Below are 16,260 nucleotides of genomic sequence, written 5' to 3'. Positions count from 1 at the left end.
GTCATGGACTAAAACATCAGACCTATCTCCCATGCCTGCTGAGAAGGATTCTTGGTGTAATGATCTTAAATGCCCTGACAGTGCTACACAGAGAACGTGCAGACGCCACTGCCCAAGTTCTTACCGATTTCTCTGTAGAGAGATCTTAGTAACCAGATGTCCAGTTCAGCTTATTTTCATTTATTGAATGACCATGTGACTGTCCACATTCATGTTAATAACAGTTTAAGTTGGACTTGTTTTTGAAAGTAGTCTTGCAAAGTTTATTGGATTTTTTAATAATACAAGGATAAAGAACAATTAAAAGCTAAGTAAACTGGAAGATATATTCATTCCGTTAATAATGTTTCTAAGATGAAATGTACATGGTATTATGTCATCATAAGCTTTCCTAATTCTGCTTTTCTTTTTCTCTCCAAATATTGATTCAGGGGTACTGCTGTTGAAAGGAATCGTTGATATTTTCAGCATTAACTCAAGTTAATGCGGGTTATTCCATATTTAAGCTCATATTCCCTTCCTTAGGTTGCACGTGTCGTGCCTGCAGTCACATTTAAGCCTCTCCTTAGGCATGTTCATGCATACGGATAGTGCCACAGGTAGTGCTGTTATCCTGCCAGAGCGCCTTCCCATGAGCGGGTGGAAAACTATGGCAGAGCATCACAGATGCTTGTACTGTAGGACTGTTCTGTTCTTGTTTGATGAGAAAATGTTTGATTCCTTTTGAAGAAGCTAATGCTAAAGAAAACAAGCACTTCCTCCAATGTCCCTGCCACTTAGCAGATTAGAGGTTCATCTCCTTACTAATCACCTTCTCTCTTTTCAGTATAAAATCTGCTGGTCAGTGCTCATTTCCTTTAGGAGGTTAAACAAGGGACCCGTGGAAGCTGCTTTGTAGGCGCAGGAAACCTGTACCAACAGCAGGAAGTTTGGGCTGCTGGGCTTCACACACAGGATGGCAATGAGGGGGTGTCCAGCATTTCTCTAATATTCATGAAGACAGGAGATCCTGTGGATTCCGCTTAAACTGTTTTTAGTGTACAGAAGTGACTGTGCATTTCGATTTTCAAAGCTAGCTATTCTCCTCTCTCGGTAGGAACAGCGTTTACATTTCCTGAAGCAGCAGGAGCGCCGTCAGCAGCAGTCTGTTTCTGAAAATGAAAAGCTTCAGAAACTGAAAGAGCGAGTTGAAGCCCAGGAAAATAAGCTGAAGAAGATCCGTGCCATGAGGGGACAAGTGGACTACAGCAAGATCATGAATGGCAATCTGTGTACGTGCCGTGGCCCAGGGTCCCCACGCTCCCTGGGCGCAGGCCTGGGGAGACAGGCTGCTTCCAGGCGCCTCAGCCATAAGCTGATGCCAGAGCTCGCTCTAGGGAAGCACTGGAGCTCTGCTCTGCCATCTGCAGCTGCCGGGATGCGTGGTGAGATGAGGGGGTCTTAGAAGACCTTAGTAGTGTTTTAGGGAGACCTGTCTGTTACCTCGCTTGCAGCCACCCTTTGGCTTAAGACTCGGGTCCTCTAAAGACTCAACTCACGAGGGAGGTTCTGTGTTAACGGAACAGCCAGCTTTATCTGTGTGTCAAGCTGAGCACACAAATGCTCACTGTGTGTGTGCGCGTGGATTGTCAGCTTACTGTTCAGTTCAGTTAGCGCCCGCTTTAGCAGGAGTAGTGTTAGTCGCTCAGTCGTGTCGGACACTTTGCGACTCCGTGGGATTCTCCAGGCAAGAATACTGCAGTGGGTAGCAGTTCCCTTCTCCAGGGGACCTTCCCAACCCAGGAACTGAACTCTGAGCTACCAGGGAAGCCCGGTGCCTGCTTTATGTTACAGTGATGAGCAAGATAGATTTGGGTGGGCCTGCCCTCACAGAGTGCTTTCTTTGGTGCATTGAGCCTCCCAAGTGGCTTGACCAAAGTAGCTTTGGGACAATTGCCCTAATTTAAAGACATTCAGGTTTTTAAACATTCCCTGGTGGTCCAGTGGCTGAGACTCCTTGCTCCCAATGCAGGAAGCCTGGGTTCAAGCCCTAGTCCAAGAACTAGATCCCACACGCCATAGTTAAGACCCAGCACAGCCAATGAAATAAGGGATTTCTCCAAAATTAAAATATTCAATAATTAGTGCACACGACTGTCTTCTGAGTAGCCGCGTGCTCCACAGGCTTGTTGAGATATGCTTCGGGTTGTGCACCTTGCGGGTTTCTCTCCAAGGATGATGTCAGAGCTGAGTTAAAGGTATAGGAATGAAGAAATGTCACCCAAAAAAGAGCAAAATACCATGGAAAACTCAGTCAACTAATAATGTTTTTTTCTTTACTGATGGAAATTACAGCTGCTGAAATAGAAAGGTTCAGTGCCATGTTCCAGGAAAAGAAGCAGGAGGTACAGACTGCGATTTTAAGAGTTGATCAACTCAGTCAACAATTGGAAGATTTAAAGAAGGGAAAACTGAACGGGTTCCAGCCTTACAATGGCAAGCTGACTGGACCGGCAGCAGTGGAGCTAAAAAGACTGTACCAGGAGCTCCAGGTGACTCCCCTGAGTCTGAGGAATGATTCTGTTAAAACTTCCTCATTTTGGGTGTCCTTCCGGTGTAGGCTGTAAACCTCAGAAATTGAAAATGAATGAATTCTAATTTAATAGTAGGCACCAAATGTATTCAATACAAAAGAATGTTTTGAACAGCTTTGAGCTATAATTCATATAGTTTATGATACACCCATTTAAAGTTTACAAGTAAGTGGTTTTCAGTATCTTCACAGAGTTCTGTATCCACCACCACAGTCGATTTTAGAGTATCTTCACCACTTGCAAAAGAAACCCCACGCCTCTTCACCGTCACCCCATAACTCCCTACCCCTCTAGCCTTAGGCAACCATGACTCTACTTTCTGTCTCTCTGGATTTGCCTGTTCTGGAAATTTCGTATGAATGGAATCAGGCAGTTGTAGTTCTTTGTGAGGGACTTCTTTCACTTAGCATGTTTTTAGTACAGAAATTTGATATGAATTTAATTGGCAATATAATGAACAGGTAAAGAACTGAGCTTCAGATAATATCTAAGGCCTTTGTGTAAACTGTATTTTGACAAGATAGATCCCTATTGTTGAATCCTTGTGTTTGTCAGCTTGGGCTGCCTTAACACTGCAGACAGGCCCGTCTCCCCATTCTGGAGACTGGAAGCCCCAGCGCAGAGAGCTGGTAGACTCCACTCACGGGGGCCGCGGTGGCGGGGGGGCCCTGCTGGCTGCCTTCTTGCTGTGTCCTCGCCCGCTATGCTTTCTCTCCCTCCTCCTACAACCCCAGCGTGAAGGCTCCAGCCTCCTGACTGATCAGTCACACGGGACCAGGGTGGATCTCGGGAGGACAGTTGTCAGCGGCCCTCAGGAGGTGTGCTGCAGGTGGTTTGGACAGCCAGAAGCAAGCTTTGTGCTTCTGTTAGCACTTGCCAGGAAAAGGATTCTATCACTTTACGAAATGGGGATTTTTAGTCAAAGGGAGTAAACTGGCTGATGGCTGCCATTAAGTTCTGTAATATAAATATTACAATATTAAAATGGCATGAAATAAAGTGTTATAAGAATTTATTACTTTTTCTGTTTTTAAGCAATTGTTAAAAAGTACAGTTTTTAAGAATTGTTTTGGTGAAATGTGATGAGTGTGTTGTATTTATTTACATGCATTTCCAGCTCTTTGACTGCAGTCAGACTTAAAAAGCACACGTCGCCTCCTGTTTGGTGCTGGTGTGTGTGTGTGTGTGCGGGCACCTGTGTGCGTCTGAAAGAGTTTGACGTGGCAGTGCGCATTCACCTCCTTTGCACAGTGCACTGTGACGCTTTCTGTTCTCTGCTTCACATTTTTAAAGTTCTGGCTAACCCATTAAAACAACATAAAAGGGACTTCCTGGGTAGGCCAGACTCCAAGCTCCCAGTGCAGAGGGCCTGGGTTCGATCCCTGGTTAGGGAACTAGATCCCACATGCCACAGTTAGAGTTTGTGTGCAGCAATTTTAAAAAAATGATACAGGAACATTCAGTTTGGTGTTCGGACTGTCCACGGGTCTCCTGCGTGGGGCAGAACCAGACGCCTCTCCCCAGGTCCCTTGGTGTGTCCAGGACGGGCCTCCCACCCCAGCTCCCCAGGACCACAGGCTTCTTTCCCACTGTCATTACAGGCGCTAGTCCTCTGTACGCTCGGAAGACACATTTGCAGATGTCTGCTCTTTTTTTGTTCCGTAAGAAGTACGTTCCGGCTTCATCCATGCTGTACCTGTAAAATATTTAGCACCTGGGATGATGCCTGTATGTAAATACACATAAGAACCAAATGTTGCTTTTTTTCTTCTTCTTTTTTTAATCCCCCTAACAATGAGAATTTGACCTTTTAATGAATACAAATCATAAGCATTGTATTTTCTGTTCTACAGATTCGTAACCAGCTCAACCAGGAGCAGAACTCAAAGCTGCAGCAGCAGAAGGAACTCCTGAACAAGCGCAACATGGAGGTGGCCATGATGGACAAGCGGATCAGCGAACTGCGGGAGCGGCTTTACGGGAAGAAGCTTCAGGCATGTGGAAAAGAAAGTATTTCTGTGAGATAAAACACTGAAAATGGTTCGTCCTCAGAGTGTACATCTTTGCTGTAAGGCCATCCTGCTGCCCACCACTGCCATAGCTGATAGAACACGAATTGGCCATAAACCATAAAAAATGACAGTAGAAGTAAGTTCTTGTTCCCAAAGACACAGTTGTTTCCTGGAGTGTGGGATCAGGCCAACCCATCTGCACCTCAGACTGCTGTTGCTCACCGTGCGCCCTCCCCAGGCGGCTCTGTCTCCCTCCGCTGGGGAGCCCTGGGCCCTGGAGTCGCGGTTCAGGCTGTGCCCATGGAGTCCTTGACCTTTTGTGCCTGATGCACTTAACTGTGAGCTGAGGGCCGCTGTAAGGTTCTTAGAGGTAACCCATGTGGAAGGGCTTTGTAAACTCTTGAGCAAAGTGCTGTATAAGGGGTTAGTGCTTTTTAAAAATGTTTATTTAGTATTTTGACTTCCAAAGGTAATGAATACTCACTGGAAGAAAGTTAAAACAGTATGTGCTATGTCGCTTCAGTCATGTCTGACTCTTTACAGCCCTGTGGACTATAGCCCACCAGGCTCATCTGTCCATGGGATTGTCCAGGCAAGAATACTTCAGTGGGTTGCCGTGCCCTCCTCCAGGGGATCTTCCCGACCCAGGGGTCGAACCTGTGTCTCTCACGCCTCCTGCGTTGGCAGGCGGGTTCTTCACCGCCAGCGCCCCCTGGGAAGCCCCCTGAACTGAACAGAAATGTTTAGGGAGACTTGGACAGCATGCTGGCCTCCTCATTCTCCAGGGATGATACTTGTTAGTGGTGCCAGTCTTTTGCTTAATATAGACAGAAAAGTATTCAATGTTTAATTGAAAATGGAATTGTAGGAATTACATTATAGCTCAGTTGGTAAAGAATCGCCTGCAATGCAGGAGACCCTGGTTCGATTTCTGGGTTGGGAGGATCAGCTGGAGAAGGGATAGGCTACCCACTCCAGTATTATTGGGCTTCCCTTGTGGCTCAGCTGGTAAAGAATCCTCCTGCAATGCTGGAGACCTGGGTTCGATCCCTGGGTCAGGAAGATCCCCTGCAGAAGGCAAAGGCTACCTACTCCAGTGTTCTGGCCTGGAGCATCCCGTGGATGGTATAGTCCATGGGATGGCAGAGCTGGACACGACTGAGCCACTTTCACTTTCACTTACATCATTTACACTGCTCTGTGGCTAGTCTTTTTCTGTTTAACTGTAACGTGGGTGTATTTCCAGTCAGCACTTCATTCCTTGTGTAACTTCTGGTGGTTCTCTATATCCCAGGGCCCGTGTTCCCATTTTCCAGCCCTGTTGTCAGTAGAGCTCCCCGAGTCTTGATGTTACTCCCAGCACTTCATGAGTGTCTGTATCACAGGGAACATGTGGGGGGATGGGCACTGCTGTGTGGGGCATCTGGCTGGCCCCATGTTCCCCCAGCGGTGCTTCGGGCTCCGGGGGAGCAGGGCCTCAGTGCAGAGCTGACTGGCCCCGCCCCTCAGCAGTGGAAGGGGAGCGGGCGGCCCGGCAGCTGGGACAGTGCCCCAGGAGTTCCTCGTCCTCAGTGCGTGCTGCTCTGGCAGTGGACCAGCATCGTTGGGGCAGCTCAGGAGGCGAGGGCTGGGCGTCAGGGGCTCCCCTGGTGGGGTGGGGGAGGCAGCCCAGAGGAGGACAGGTGCCAGGGGCCTCAGCTCAGTGTTCGCAGCTGCAGAGGCTCTTGGCTACAAAGCTGCACTGTTTTCTTTTAACCAGGGTGCCTAGAGGTCAGTGGTTCTCTGTGTAACGGCCTGATTTCAGATAATGGTTCCCTTTTCTCCCAGAGACCATGGGAGAGGAGGCGTGCCCTTGCTCCACACTTGCTTACATTTCAGTCTTAGTGATGGTGGGTCAGTCCTCTGTGCAACCTGTGTGGAGATCGATCAGTCAGTCACCTCGTTGTAAGGAGTTGTTGATGTGGGTGTGGAGACTGGCACCCCCCAGCTCTGGGCAGCTGGCCTACGGCCTGAAGAACCCAGGGAGTTGCTGGTGCTGCAGCCTGGGTCTGAGGCTGTCTGCCCACAAAACTCCCTCTGCTTCCAAGAGCCTCAGTCCTTTCCTCTAGGGCCTTCAACTGATGGGCCGTCCTGGCCACATTATGGAGGGCAATCTGCTTTACTCACAGTCTGTTGATTTAAATGTTAAAAATACCACCACAGCCACGCTATGTTGATGGGTAAAATTAACCATCCCAAATGGCTATACAGACATTACTGCTTATTGAACCCGATACATCAGGGCATCTCCCTGAAGAGGCTGGTGCCCCTGCAGAGATGTGTCTCCAACCCAAAGGTTTCTGGCACCTTTGAGCAGCTGTCAGAATCATGGACCCTGGGACTTCCCTGGTGGCCCAGCGTTAGGGCTCCATGCTCCCGTGCAGGGGGCCCAGGTCCAATCCTGGTCAGGGAACTGGGCCCGCATGCCACAAGTAAAGGCCCACACGCAGCAACAAAGCTAAAGGGTGCTTTTCATCTCGTGGACCGTTTCTCCAGGGGACCAGTGCTCACGCATGCGGGCTTCTGCGAGCAGCTGGAGGAAAGGCATGGGTGTCTCACCTCGAGCCTGTCTGGGGAACTCTGAGGGTCCGCGTCTCCCGTCCGATCTCTGGTTGGCACGCTTTTGTGGTGGGGCAGTGTCATGAGACCGGTGTCCTTGCTGAGAAGGGCAAAACTGCCTCAGGGAGCTGCTCAGAGTCTTGCCCGTCCAGACCCTGTCACTGTGTCCCATGTGTCTCCTTCAGTCCTTGTGACAGCCCTTCCCCCAGCTTTTCAGACAGGGCCGCAGAGGCTCAGAAACGGTCAGTCACTTGCCCGAGGTAGCAGAGTGACTGAGTGGGAGAGGCCAGGCCCAGAGCTCAGGCTCTGACGGTGCCTCTCTGCCCGCCCAGGTGTCTCCACTCAGCTCCTGGTCTTTACCATTCCCACCCAGGTCGGTGTTATTAGGGCATCACCCATACAGGGCTGGGCCAGGGCCCTTTCCGGAGGTCTCACCCTTTCTAGGCACTGGGCTCCCAGGCTGGTGGAGCTTCCTACGTGTGGCTCGGGTCTGAGCCGTCCGTCATACTAGGCTGACAGTTCTCCTGACTCTTCCTCTCCGTGTTGCAGCTGAGCCGCGTGAACGGCACGTCGTCGCCTCAGTCACCCCTGAGCGCGCCCGGCAGGGTGGCGGCAGTGGGGCCGTATATCCAGGTGCCCAGCACCAGCAGCTGCCCTGCGCCCGGAGACCTGGCGAAGCCCCAGTCCCTCACCGGCGCCTCGAGTGCTGCCCACGGAAGGTCCAAATCCGGTGAGTGGCCCTGGCCCTCTTCCAGGGAGAGCAGGGGGGCAGGGAGGAGAACCGGGGGGGCAGAGGCCTCAGAAGGGCCCCACCTCGCACTCCAGCCCCGGTGAAGTGTCCCTTGAGGCACATCGTCGTCTCAGGCAGCTTTCAGGGAGCTGTTCGCCACCACGGTAACAACAATCCTGAGACCGGAGCGGGCCCTTTTTTGGACTCAGCATCCTTAACTCTGGTTTCTGAAAACACAGCTTAGTTAAGACCTGGGTCTCTCCCACCAAGGTTTCCTTTCCCTTGAGGGTGCTCGGTGGCCAGCAGGGCCCCTCCCTGCAGCTGGGCTGCTGCTCGTCCTCCTGGCCCAGCTGCCTCCCCAGGGGCAGAGCCCTGTGGCTCAGGGGTCCCCAAGCTCGGGGCCATGGGCCGGGACTTCCTGTCAGATCAGCGGTGGCATGAGATTAGAAACAAGTGCACAGTCAGCGAAATGCACGTGAATCATCTCGAAACCACCCCTTGGCTCCTGGTCCGTGGAAACACTGTCTCCCACACACCGGTCCCTGGTGCTGCCAAGGTTGTGGATCACTGCTGCAGCGGCTCTGCCTTCCCCGCCAGCACGGGCTCCGCCCATCAAAAAGTCCACAAACCATCCCTTTGGCCCTCACCACCCTGAGTTGGCGGTATGACCAGACTCAGGCCTCCGGCTCCATGCGGTGCATAACCTCCCTGAGGATATGGGGTCCCTGCAAGCGCCCCGGCTTCCCAGCCAAGCACAGCCCTGGTCTCCATGGAGAGGCCACACTCCTTTCTCAGAGGAAGACAGCACATTCAGAATGCCACGTTTGACCCTGATGCATCCGGTGCCGGGTAGGGAGATGTCACGGCAGGGGCTGCTCGTCTCGGCGGGGGCTGCCCGTCTCGGCGGGGGCTGCCCGTCTCGGGGGTCACGGAGCGCGGGTGCGGCTGCCGCTCGTCACTCGCTGCAGCAGGGCTGCCGGCAGAGGCCGGGCCTCCATTCTGGGGGCTTCACGGGTGGCGGTCGCTTGCCTGGCATCTGGTCTGAGTGGCCGTGCCGCTGGAGGGCCTGGGGCTCGCCCTGACCCTGGCGGGATGAGGCGTCCCCAGCCTTCCTGGGCCACATGCCCTGGCACAGGTCCCTTCGTGGCCGTGTCTCAGAAGCCACATGGCACAGGTAATCTGCATGAAACTTGAGTTGCAGCTTTTATTGAGAAGCTGTTGTTTATCATTTGACCCACCCGATGGTGAGGGTAGATGATCATCGGGTCCAGTGGCAGGTAATTAGCACAGCCAGGTCCTGCTCAGTTTAAACGTTGCCAGCCCGCCCGAGCTGCTGGTGGCTCGCAGTTCCCTTCTCTTCATGGGCATGTGCTGGTCTGCCTGGCCAGAGCCGCCAGGAGGAGCCCCTCACAGGGGCTGGGAGGCCGTGTCCCCAGGGTTCGGCTGCAGCCCTGCCCCCTCTGTGCTGCAGGGTGAGTGGGCGCAAGGGCCCCATGCCAGCCCACAGCCCGGGCGGAGAGCCTCAGTGAGAAGGCTCCCAGGATACTCTAACGTGCCCTCGGCTGTCCTTCTGGTTCCGTGTCGCACAGATGGCCATGGTCAACCCAGAGCGACCCGTCTGTGGACAGTGTCGGACCTTGACGCCTGGCCTGGCCGCGGCCCATCGCAGCGCCCCTCGAGCCCGTTTGCAAAGCGTATGTTGGCCGGCAGGCCCACTGGGGAGCTCTGGTGACGCTGCCAAATCTGCAGTTATTCCAAACTGACAAACGCTGCTCCCCGCTCAGACCCGACCACCACCTCCCGGGCAGGAGTGGCGTCTAGGCTGGGCCAGAACCCAGACCTCCTCAGGAGGGGCCTGACAGGTGTCAGCCCAGAGGGGCTGTTCTGGTTCTGTTTTTACAGAATGAAGATGATTTTCTGAGTTCATTATGAGGCTTTGAGTTCTTGCTTCATGCAGGAATCTCCCATCACACTTTCAGATGGTTGACCGTTGCTAACAAGAATGAATGGGTCTTCCTTCTTTATCTTCTGCCTCATGCTGAAGAAAGAGAAGTCCTAGTCCCTCTCCAGTGCCTTTGTGCCTGATTTCCACGAACTCTCCTGTGGGTCTGCCATCTCCGGAGCGGCTGGCAGCCGCGTTTCCTGAGACCCTGAGCGAGGCCAGCCGCCTCTCCTGCGTCAGCTCTGTTTGTTGCCCTTTAGCCTGGGGTCTGCTCTCAGTGCATCCTTGGTGAGACTGCGCGTCTGTGGCCCACACAGCCCAGCCTGAGAGCACCAAGGGGCGTGAGAGCGCACACACCTCCAGACGGGGAGCGGCATGGCCCACAGCGAGCAAAGGGGTGGCTTGGCCTGAGGCCCGGGAGTGCTCACCAGGGCTGGCAGCCAGGCTGGGCTGAGCAGGGAGGCAGCGGGCGCGCAGTGCTGCAGCCACAGGCAGGCTCTGCCTCGGAGGGTCCGCTGCTCGGTGCCCTCTGGCCCTCTCCAGGACGCGCGAGGCCTCCCCTCTCGCCAGGGGCGGTGTGAGCTGCAGCAGAGCAGCTGTCCGGGAGGGGGGCTGTCCAGCCGCCCCTCAGCCACCCCCGCTGTGCTGGCAGGCGGCAGGAGGGTCTGGACAGTGCCCCAGGCGTCCCTTTTCCCCTCCAGTCCAGCCCCTGCCACTGCAGAGAGGCCTGACCCTCCCTCCCTGAGAGCCAGCCTGTGCCACCAGGGGATGCTTCTGCAGCCTTTCTCAGTTTGGAAAACGCTGTTGAACGGTGTGCCTTTTCGGTGGCTTTCCTGAGAACCTGGGTTCACGGGCTTTCTCATCACTGCAGTGGATTGATGGCCTGCTACTCCAATCACTGGGAACTGTACCACTCTCTTGTGAGCATGAATTATTTTCAGAGGATGGAAATTTCTAACAGACTAAAGCCAAATTTTTCTTCTAATCCCAGAAGCAGTACAAGTCAAACCTGTTAGGAAGTCAAAAGATAAATCTTTTTTATTGCTGTGTGTAACTGTATTTGTAAATAGTGTTTGAAAGCCCTGTGCCAACGCTTGTTTTGCTTGTTGGTGTTGAGGTAATGGGTTTGACCTGTATTTCGATGGGAGCTGAGAATGTCTCTCCAGCCCCCCCGGCCCCTCGCCGGGGCTGGCGCATCTGTGTGCTCGGTCGATGAGTCTCTGTGCACCTGAGAGCCCCGTGGGTGCTGGCGAGGCTCCTCGGCAGTCTCTGCGGCTGCCCGTGTGGCTCCATCAAAGCGTGCTGTCTCAGAGGTGATTTTTTTGCTTCTGGCAGAGGGTTATTCTTACATTGGTTCAATTAATTTCAAGAAAAATTTTACCTGGATTCTGTGTTCTTTTCAAGTCAATGATGGAAACTGGCCAACCTTAAAACAGAATTCTAGCTCTTCGGTGAGACCGCCGCAGATCGCCAGCGTGGACTGGAAGGACACGAGTGCTGAGGGGCCGCTCAAGCAGGGGCCCGTCTCGAGCCAGCCCATGCCCCTGTCAGCCCTGAGTGCTCCGGAGAAGCTGGTAGGTCATCCGTCTTTGTCCAGAACACAAACAAGCCTTTAGCTGACCACACCCCTCTTCAGCCTTCGTCTTCATCTAAGGGGTAGGAGGTGTCATGAGGCAAACTAATCCTGTTAGTGTCCACGTCATACCCAAGTCTGAAGGAGTTCACGGCCCTGAGCACGTGGGCTGGGCGTGCGTGGGAGGCCTGTGGTCAGGGTTGTCCCCCTGCTGTGTGACCCCCTCGGCGTGCCACTCCTGCTCACGGGCCCCTTGGAAGGACAGTCCGACTCTGTACTCCTGTGACCAGGGGTGGAAACATGCTGAGCTTGTCAGAAGCTGACTCTGTGTTCCTCTCTAATATGTTGATTTAGGGCATGGAGACCGGCAAAGTGCCGCCCCCTCTGCCTGGTGTAAGCAAGCCGCTGCCCCCAAGCTATGGGACGTACCCAAGTCCTGCCCCTGTGGGCCCGGGCTCGACCAACTCCCTGGAGAGGAGGAAGGAGGGCAGCTTGCCCAGGCCCAGCGCAGGCCTTCCCGGTCGGCAGAAGCCCGCCCCGCTGCCCTCTGCGGGCGGCCCGCACCAGCCGGGCTCCTCACAGCAGATTCAGCAGAGGATTTCTGTGCCCCCAAGTCCCACATACCCGCCTGCAGGGCTGCCTGCGTTTCCAGCCGGAGATGGCAAACCCGAACTCCCGCTGACTGTGGCCATTAGGCCCTTCCTGGCTGATAAAGGGTCGAGGCCACAGTCCCCCAGGAAAGGACCCCAGACGGTGAATTCAAGTTCCATATACTCCATGTACCTCCAGCAAGCCACACCACCTAAGAATTACCAGCCAGCAGCGCACAGCACCGTGAATAAGTCGGTTAAAGCAGGTATGGTGGGCGTGTACTCCTCCTGGGGCTGGGAAATCCTATTTCAGAAAATGCCAGTCTGTACCCTGAGTTCTGGGCCATAGGCTGTTTAGGGTTAGACTTGATTCCTAGTGACATGTGGCTGTGGGCGTCTGTGTGAGCGGGGATAAAGATGACATTCACAGAGCGGTTCTGCCGGTAGACCCCAGCTCCCTGACTTCCCGTCTGAGCGCCCACCTGCCCACGTTACTCCGGAAATCCAGGCTGTAGAAGGCTGACATCTCAGAATTTGCTCTCTTTTTTTCTCCTGCTTTGTAGTGACTTGTGCAGGACTTATCTAGGAGCTGGCGTCGTGGGGGTCTGCCTGGACCTGATACCCTGGCCCCCTAGCAGTCGCCAAACCAGGCCCCTGGGGTGATACGAGGGAAGGGTTTTGCTGCTTTGGGGTCCTCTCGCAGAGCCCACAGGGACGTAGAGCTCTGGTTTGGGTGCAGGGAAGTCCGCCCTGGTCTCCTGGGGAGGCAGGTGTGAGAACAGAGCTCGGCTCCCGCGTGTAGAGGCTGATGGTGGTTCCTCCTGGGCGGCAGGATCTGGGCCTCAGGGAAGCCTGGGGTCTCCTCAGAGTTCTCCCCTGTGGGCTGCAGGTTCCAGAATCTAGTTTGAGACTCTCCAGGCTCCCCACAGGGGCCCAGGGGGCCCCAGGTGGACATGCCAGCCCTGACCTGCGGCAGGCTCTGGCCTTGGGGGCAAGGAGCACCAGGGCCACCGGGGCCCTTCCATCCTGAGGCGGCCTTTGGTCTTCGCCATGTGGCGTAGCCCCAGGGTCAAGTGGTTCTCCTCGGCTAGCAAACAGCGAGTGCCTCTTTACAGTCGGTAGGCCACTTCGCAGCCTTTTTCTTTTTTGCATCTGAAAAAGCCCTGATTCCTTACACACCAATCAAGTAGAGAGTCCCCCTCCCCAGGGAGGAGTTGGCGGGTTCCCGTGGCTTTCCTGCGGCCTCTGAGCGCTGGGCTTGTCTCCCCAGTATACGGGAAGCCGGTTCTGCCGTCGGGCTCCACGTCCCCGTCCCCGCTGCCCTTCCTCCATGGCTCGCTGGCCCCGGGTGCTGCACAGCCCCCGCCTCCCGGGGAGAGCACCGAGAAGGAGCCAGAGCCTGAAAGCCCTGCGCCGCCTGGGGACGGGGCCGTGGAGAGCCTGCCGCGGCCGCTCAGCCCCACCAAGCTTACGCCCATCGTGCACTCGCCGCTGCGCTACCAGAGCGACGCCGACCTGGAGGCCCTGCGCAGGAAGCTGGCCAACGCACCGCGGCCCCTGAAGAAGCGCAGCTCCATCACAGAGCCCGAGGGTCCTGCTGGGCCCAACATCCAGAAGCTGCTGTACCAGCGCTTCAACACGCTGGCTGGCGGCATGGAGGGCACCCCCTTCTACCAGCCCAGCCCCTCGCAGGACTTCCTGGGCTCCTTGGCTGATGTGGACAATGGGAATGCCACTGCCAACGGGAACCTGGGCGAGGCCGGCCCCGCCCCGCCCACCGCCCCGCTCCCCGTAGAGGCCCCTCCAGCCTCCGACGCCAACGACAACCGGCTCCCTTCCCCTGAACCCGAGGGCCTGCTCTGTCCTCCGAACACCCGCCAGATGGCTGAGCCGGCTGAGGATGACAACAACAACGTGGCCACAGCCCCGTGCACCGAGCAGGTCCCCAGCCCTGGGGCTGAGGCCCCCTCTCCAGGGGAGGAGCAGGCGCCCCCAGCTGTGCCACTGTCCTCGGCCTCTACGGTGGGTGTCGCCCTAGACCAGGGCACCGGCTTCCTGGCCAGCCAACCAGAGCTGGTCGGGGACACACCTGGGTCGGGTGGTGCTGGGCAGTGGAGCCAGCCTCGCCCTGGGGGCCCAAGGGTTCCTGAGGAAGGGGGGCGTCGCTGGGATCAGGGCAGGCAGCTAGGGGAGGAGACCCTTCTAGACAAGAGCACTGGGGGGAGAGTAGTGCTGAAGGAGCAGAGGGAGGTGGGAGCCTCTTGCCCTGAGCCCCTTGGCAGGGCAGGGGCAGTTCAGCTCTGAGGTCCCCCTCGCTGCCTCCCTCGGGCACCTGCAGGGACAGCCCAGCCCCCGAGGCAGAGCCACCCGTGAGAGCCAGGCGCAGGCTGGTCTGCAGGGCCCCCTTCTTGCTCGCTGGGGCTGCAGGCGGAGGCGCTGCGGGTGCAGCGCCGCCTCAGGCTCTAGGGACCCCTCCTCCTGCCTCCTCTCCTCTGCTCCTAGCCTGTTTGCGTGGGGTCGCTTTGAAATGCAAAGCACACTTCCTCCCCATAGAGCAAGCGGACCAACCTGAAGAAGCCCAACTCAGAACGGACGGGGCATGGCTTGCGGGTCCGCTTCAACCCGCTGGCACTGCTCCTGGACGCATCTCTGGAGGGCGAGTTCGACCTGGTGCAGAGGGTCATCTACGAGGTGAGCGCGTGCCTGTGTGGGGCAGCGGCCCTGGCGGCGCCCGGCGGGGCTCACGCGCCGTGTCCCGTGTCGTAGGTGGAGGACCCCAGCAAGCCCAACGACGAGGGCATCACCCCCCTGCACAACGCCGTCTGCGCCGGCCACCACCACATTGTGCGGTTCCTGCTGGACTTCGGGGTCAACGTGAACGCCGCCGACAGTGACGGCTGGTGAGGCCCCGCCCCAGGGTGGGTGGGGGCAGAGGAGGGAAGGAGACAGGACGGCCGCACCTCCTCCCAGCCACCTCCGTTCTCGCGCTGGGTTTGCCAGAGGCGCTGCTGTGATCATGCCTGTCACACGGCTGACCACGGAACCGTTTGTTCTCAAGCGGCCAGAAAGCCTGTGTGGAGGGACCCGTGCCGTTGACTGTGAGCCTCAGGCCGCGGTCTTCGCCACCGCCTGTGAACATCTGTTTCTTTATATTGTGGTAACATACAGCCGTTACCATCACAGCTGCTGTGAGGGCCATATCCGCGCTGTGAGGGCATGTTCATGTCACACCACGAACATGCAGTTTACAGGTTGCTTCTTGGTCCACTCACCACCCAGCCTTTTGAGGTGTGGGTGTGGTGTGTTGGGGGCGGTGTGTGTGTGTATGTATGGTCTGTGTGTCCGTCGTAAAAGTGGGAGTAGAATCAGGCCCCTGCAAAGGCAGCAACACAGCAGCTGGCTTGGTGGTGAGTGCGCGCCCTGCGGGCCGCCTGGGACCCAGGCCACCGGCAGGGTGTGAGGCCTCGCTGTGTCCCCCCAGGACGCCCCTGCACTGTGCCGCCTCTTGCAACAGCGTCCACCTCTGCAAGCAGCTGGTGGAGAGCGGCGCTGCCATCTTTGCCTCCACCATCAGCGACATCGAGACGGCGGCGGACAAGTGCGAGGAGATGGAGGAGGGCTACATCCAGTGCTCCCAGTTTCTATACGGTAGGGGCGTGGGCACACGCCCTTGGGTGCCGTTCCTGGGCCATGGTGGGCGTGCGCCATGCCACTGCCTGGCCCGAGAGAAGCCCCGAGTTCCCCCTTGGGGAAGCCCAGTCTGTCTCCTGGGACCAGAGGTCACCCCGGCCCTTGGGCTCATCCCTGAAGACCTGTCACATCTTATGGTCAGGATTCCATGCCAAGTTGCTCAAAACAAAGTCTTCCCCTCTCTGCCAGATGCTCTCTGTGGGCGGCCAGGATGCCCTGGGCACGCAGCCAGAGCGAGGCCTTGAGGGCGGTGTCCCGGGTGGTCTCAGTCCCCACTCTGTGGACAGTGACGCACAGAAGGGCAGTGCCCCAGGCCCAGTCCCCAGGGCAGGGGGCGGGGGACACCTGTGCTGGGAGGCGGTGCCCTCGTTCTGGTGGAGTATGCGTCCCACCCCCAAGAGCAGCACACGGGTCTTCAGTCATGGGCTTGTGGGTTGTAAGTGTCACCCTAAGAAACACCACCTTTTCTTCTCCCTGGAGAAGGGCATGGCGACCCACTCCAGTGTTCTTGCCTGGAGAATCCCGTGGATGGAGGAGCCTGGTGGGCCAAGT

General features: G+C 56.3%; 1 protein-coding gene across 1 annotated transcript in view; it reads left to right on the top strand.

Moving 5' to 3' along the window:
- Nucleotides 1-16,260, top strand: part of PPP1R13B (protein phosphatase 1 regulatory subunit 13B) — a 73,809-nt gene that overhangs the window by 55,587 nt on the left and 1,962 nt on the right. The window contains exons 6-15 of the mRNA XM_052659714.1: nt 1,097-1,271; nt 2,335-2,531; nt 4,427-4,567; nt 7,733-7,913; nt 11,260-11,429; nt 11,783-12,284; nt 13,289-14,040; nt 14,572-14,709; nt 14,785-14,918; nt 15,500-15,666. Coding sequence (XP_052515674.1) covers nt 1,097-1,271; nt 2,335-2,531; nt 4,427-4,567; nt 7,733-7,913; nt 11,260-11,429; nt 11,783-12,284; nt 13,289-14,040; nt 14,572-14,709; nt 14,785-14,918; nt 15,500-15,666 — 2,557 coding nt within the window. The remainder of the gene's footprint in view (nt 1-1,096; nt 1,272-2,334; nt 2,532-4,426; nt 4,568-7,732; nt 7,914-11,259; nt 11,430-11,782; nt 12,285-13,288; nt 14,041-14,571; nt 14,710-14,784; nt 14,919-15,499; nt 15,667-16,260) is intronic.

The sequence above is a fragment of the Budorcas taxicolor genome, chromosome 21 (genome assembly GCF_023091745.1).
Source record: "Budorcas taxicolor isolate Tak-1 chromosome 21, Takin1.1, whole genome shotgun sequence".
NCBI lineage: Eukaryota > Metazoa > Chordata > Mammalia > Artiodactyla > Bovidae > Budorcas > Budorcas taxicolor.
The sequence above is the reverse complement of the archived record's forward strand: the minus strand, read 5'-3'. Positions and strand labels throughout refer to the sequence as shown.